Source organism: Adiantum capillus-veneris, chromosome 17 (genome assembly GCF_014529385.1).
Source record: "Adiantum capillus-veneris isolate H3 chromosome 17, ASM1452938v2, whole genome shotgun sequence".
Taxonomy (NCBI): domain Eukaryota; kingdom Viridiplantae; phylum Streptophyta; class Polypodiopsida; order Polypodiales; family Pteridaceae; genus Adiantum; species Adiantum capillus-veneris.
Window position 1 is genome coordinate 138328591 of NC_140947.1, and position 5019 is coordinate 138333609.

The following is a 5019-nucleotide window of genomic DNA, read 5'->3' on the forward strand; positions in this document are numbered from 1 at the left end:
GGCAACCATAGTGCATAATATTAGTTTAGGTATCTATTTGTGGATGGTTTAAGATGTGTGTGCATGTGTGTGTGTGTGTACGCACGCATGCAAGTATCTCTACCCCTCCCCATCTCTTTTTAACCACAAATTGATGTCACAATTACGGGCTCGAGTATAATGTTTTTGTGTCTTTGGTCTTGACTAAGAAATAAGAGGTATGTAAAGAAAGTTGTGTAGAGCATCCTATTGTACCCCTAGTATGCATGCATTTGTCTCTAAGGGAGCAACTCCACAAAACACCTACCTTTGGGGTGTGAAGTCACATGACTAGCGAAGAGCATTGCAACTTGTCTTCACCATTGCGCTCAGAGAGTGACTCATCAAAAACATCAGAGCTACAAATGTGATGGGTGTTTTTCGAGTTAGGGAACGTTCACGCGTGGGTTTGTGATTGTCGGTTGTAAGCACCAAGGGAGGTTTGAAGAAATGGAGGAAAGGATGATTCTTTGTGGGCTTCTCTAATTTTTTAATTAAAAAACTAGTTTTTTTATTAAAAGACAAAGTTCACGTTATATTAGCCTTCAAAAATTACACCGAGGGCTAGTTTTCTTTTTCTGTGATCATTCATCCCTTTGGCCTCCCGTTGCTTTTTATTTGCCAACCTCTCAGTAAGCACTGACAGAGTTGAGGAAGAAGAAAACGAAGACGAAGGAGATGGAGAGGAGCGTGGGAGCGCTTGGCGATGTGAATGCCTGGCCAACAGAAGAGTCCCTGTGGAATAGAGCTGTAAGGTAGGCTTCTATGCTGTGCAGCCCGTTCCTCGTTTTCTTGGTCTGCGTTTTCGTTTCCCGCTCAGATCTGCCAAACCTAGATGCCTGCCCATCATCGCATACACCCACATCTGCTTTGTTAAGGATGCCCTTTGTTTCTGTTCGTTCGGTCCACTGAATATGTTTTAATGTGCGTGCCGCTCGCACCCACCTTCGCAGGATTGGCTGTGTGTGCAATGGCAGCAATGTTTTCCTTTCTGTGGAATCCTGCACATGTTTTCGGTCTGCCGAATCTTTGCTCTTAGCTAACGCTGTTTGGTTTGGAATGCCTTTACTTCATGTAAAATGCGACTGTTATCTTTATCTGTGTGTCTTGAGCCCTTTCGGTGAGCATGCCCTGTCAATTTGAGCTCCCCATCACCCTTTTATCGATTCCTCTCATCAACCCAACAGCTTGATCCAATCCGTCTTTGCTTGTCAACACGTTTCCGGTAATTGATAGATTTACGGAAAACATGACGGAGGGCCTCCTTCTGACCAACCTCTCAATGGAGAATCCCTCCACATTACTATCGATGGATTCTGGGCTAGCACAGGAAGAGGCGGAGTTTTCCCGACCAATGCCCATGTGCCGACCACCGGATATAAATCTGCCATTCACTGTTGATATCAATCCTGCTTCTTGGCTCAGTGATGCATCAGACATTTTAAATGTTGGATTGGCCTGCCAAGGCTATGACATAGACAATGTGTCTGTTCATAAAGGCAGCAAAAAATGTGGTCGCAGAGGGGAGTTTATATGGGGGGCCTGGTTTTTTTTCAACCACTATTTCAGGCCTCTTCTCACCGACAAAGGCAAGGCAAAATGTAGTCGTGAGGTATCAAGTCCTTCTTCTGTCCTTTTGGATAAGGGGGACTTAATGCTTGATCGTTTCTATGTACAGCATGACATGGAGAATATGTATATGTGGGCCTTCAAAGAAAGGCCACAGAATGCCCTCGGAAAGATGCAGCTCCGAAGCTACATGAATGGGCACACAAAACAAGGAGAACCTCAGTTTCCTTTCAGTGCTGACAAGGGCTTTGCACGCTCTCACAAGATGCAGCGTAAACAGTACAAGGGCTTGTCGAACCCTCAGTGTATTCATGGGATTGAACTCGTGCGCTGCCCGAACTTGTCTAATGTTATTGATGAAGACAAAAACAGATGGGTGGAGCTTACAGGAAGAGAGTTAAACTTCTCAATACCAATGGATGCGGAGGTCTTTATAGCATGGAGAACTCTTCCAAATGTGGACTCTGATTTTGAGAGGTCAGGTGACAAAGATACATCTAATCACACGAGAAAATTGTTACCAAAGAGGACATTGGGGAAGCTCAATGGAGCTATGCTGAATCTTTCTAGGAAGTCGCCATCTTTTGAGGGGACGAATGCACACAGCGAGAAGAATAAAAGGAAGGAGGTGTCACCTGTTAGTAGCGAAGAATGCTCTCTTAGAGCTTTGGATATGGAGAGTCCAGGTCCCTCTGCTGAACAGCCGCAGTGGCTTGCAGATTTCAGTGGGGTCATGACTGAGGCTTGCGGGCCAGTCACGGCCGCAAAAACTATATATGAAGATGAGAAAGGGTACTTGATAATGGTGAGCTTGCCATTCACTGATATACAAAGACTTAGGGTTTCTTGGCTCAATACTGCGGCGCATGGGATCGTCAAGCTACATTGTATAAGTACAGCCCGAACACAATACATTCGGAAGGGGGACAGGACCTTTGAATTGACAGACCCATCCCCTGAGCATTGTCCTCCTGGCGAATTTATTCGCGAAATCGCACTGGCCACCCGGATACCAGACAATGCTGAACTACAGGCCTTCTATGTGGAGGCAGGGGCTGGGTTAGAAATTATGGTACCCAAGCATCATGACACATATGAGGAGAGGGAAGTGCGTGTATTTCTACCGCCACAGTTGGGTCATTGCGACTCATTGCATTCATGAAAGGTTCAATGTGTTTTGTGAATTGTACAGGTTCAGCCAACACTTTGCTGGTAAACAAAGTGGCTTTCAATCTTACTTCAATGATGTAGCAAAGTGAGAACATCCTTTGAATCGCGGTAATTTGTTTTATTCCGTGATTAGTAATTGGCTGCCCGAATGAATTGACTTCTGTACATAATATTGAATGTTTAAGGGAAGTCTTACATTGGGAGCTTGCGCATGCATTTTATGTTTTTCCATGTATTCATTAATGTAAGGACACTGTATGCATGTATTTTCATAACTTTGTAGAGTCATTAGTTGCTCCTAATCCTAATTCCTCAATGTAGTGACTCTTGACTGTATATGGCATTTTAAAGGTAAGGGTTTTGGGATTGCTTTTTTATCGTGCCTTGTATGAAGTTGTTGTGGAGTGCTGCGTTCTGAGTTTGTACGGTGCAAATTTTTGGTTTAGTCTGATGCTTACTAAAATGTGTCTTCTCTCTTGTCTCTCTTTTTGTAAAGAGTTTGGGATCGATGCATAAAGACCGTCTATGTGTGTCTCATGTGTTTGCTGTGCCTATATCACAAGAAATAGATGGATTTTAGTAATTAAAAATTCTCTCGTTGATTTTCCACTTTTCTTATTGTTTTTGTAATTTCCTTCAAATAAATGAATATCAGTATTGCAAAATAGGTTATAGTTCATAGTTAGATATCTTTCTGACTTTTTGAAGGTATTGGTAGACAATTCACTTCACCAATAACAAGCATGCGCAAGTGGAACTGTTATGTTGACTGACGAACCCATTTTTAAAGCTAGTATCAATGGGAAGTGATCTGACCTAAGAAAGGTTGAGGTGTTGGCCACCATTGAGGATTGGATTTTGGTCTCTCTATTGCTTCGCAACTGTGGAGGTCAAGCCTTGTATGAATGCATATTCCCTTGCTCGTCTTGCGAGAGAATTTTTCAGTTCAAGAAGTCTTATGGGGGGCATTGTTTGGCCTTTTTCTATTTATTCCTTTCTCGCATTTCAAATTGTTAATAAGGTAGGCAGGTGGCAAATATCAGCACACTTCAAGGAATGAAAGGTTGTCCTTCAATGTTGTTTTATGCTAATGAAAGATGGTCCGGACAATTATTTAATGTTTGCTCACAAACTATCAATCACTTTTGACACAGCATAAGGTTTTGTACTCTGATGTTTTGGGACATCATAAGATTAAGGTTTTGTACTCTAATGATGTTTTTGGACATCATAAGATTAAATTTGGATAGGTTTCAACAGAAAACTATTTAGTGAGAAATCTAGGCTTATCAAATTTCCCATGACCTGCCGTCCTTCATGATCCATTTTAGTGCACTTTTGCTATATGTTTTTGCTTTGTCACCTGGGACGAGAAATTGGAATATCAGTGCCTTCCAAGAGGACAGGTTTGAGCACGAGTGTCCTCTCTAGAAGGCATCTCACTTTCATCACGGTCCTCTGCACTTGTTTATCATTGTATCACTCGACACATTTGTGGATGGCATCTTTGAGTAAGGACAAGACAGCCTGGATAGTTAAAGCTGAGATTATGTGAAAGAGATATATGCAAATGCAGTAGGGGATTCCCATGATTCGAGCAAAAAAGACCGAGCGCTATTGCACAACTCTCATGTTTTTGTTGATTCTTTAAATTTTGATGAAACTTGATTCCGATGGTCATGACTTCGAAGTGTGCATGTTTTATATTAGAGTTGTAGAACCAAATTAACCCTTCCACAGCCTCTCGGTGTGAGCCAAAAAGTGGTTATTTCCCTATAACCCAAAAGCATGGAGGTGCCACCCTTGTTTGACACTCATTGATGACTAGTTCACGTCAATTGCCACCTTCTGATACCGCATCAAAAGCATGGAGGTGCCACCCTTGTTTAACACTCATTGATTACTAGTTCACGTCAATTGCCACCTTCTGATATTGCATCAAAGCAATTCATCTTTCTTCTAGCTTTTGTTCTTATTTTCCACTATCTTTGCTACATAAACCTTTTGGCATGGCTTTGGTCTCCCTCCAGATTTACCTACACATATATCAACATCTACAATTGACGTCAGAATTTAAGCGATCTCTTATAGTGTCTACTATGATTAGATAGCAAAGTATAGGTGTGTAGATTAGGTAGCATTAAGGTGTAGATAGGGGTCTATAGATTAGGTAAAGATTAGGTGGTGAGAGAGAGAGAGAGAGAGAGAGAGAGAGAGAGAGAGATGTAGAGAAAAAAAGAACGTGGTATGGGAGCATAGCAC

General features: G+C 42.2%; 1 protein-coding gene across 1 annotated transcript; it reads left to right on the top strand.

The window, feature by feature from the left end:
- Positions 1-604: 604 nt before the first annotated feature.
- LOC147438160 (uncharacterized) lies at positions 605-2971 on the top strand. The gene is made up of 2 exons (XM_086487495.1): positions 605-773; positions 1255-2971. Exons 1-2 carry the CDS (start codon positions 697-699, stop codon positions 2747-2749), a joined length of 1572 nt encoding a protein of 523 aa, XP_086343621.1. The 5' UTR covers positions 605-696; the 3' UTR covers positions 2750-2971.
- Positions 2972-5019: the final 2048 nt, after the last annotated feature.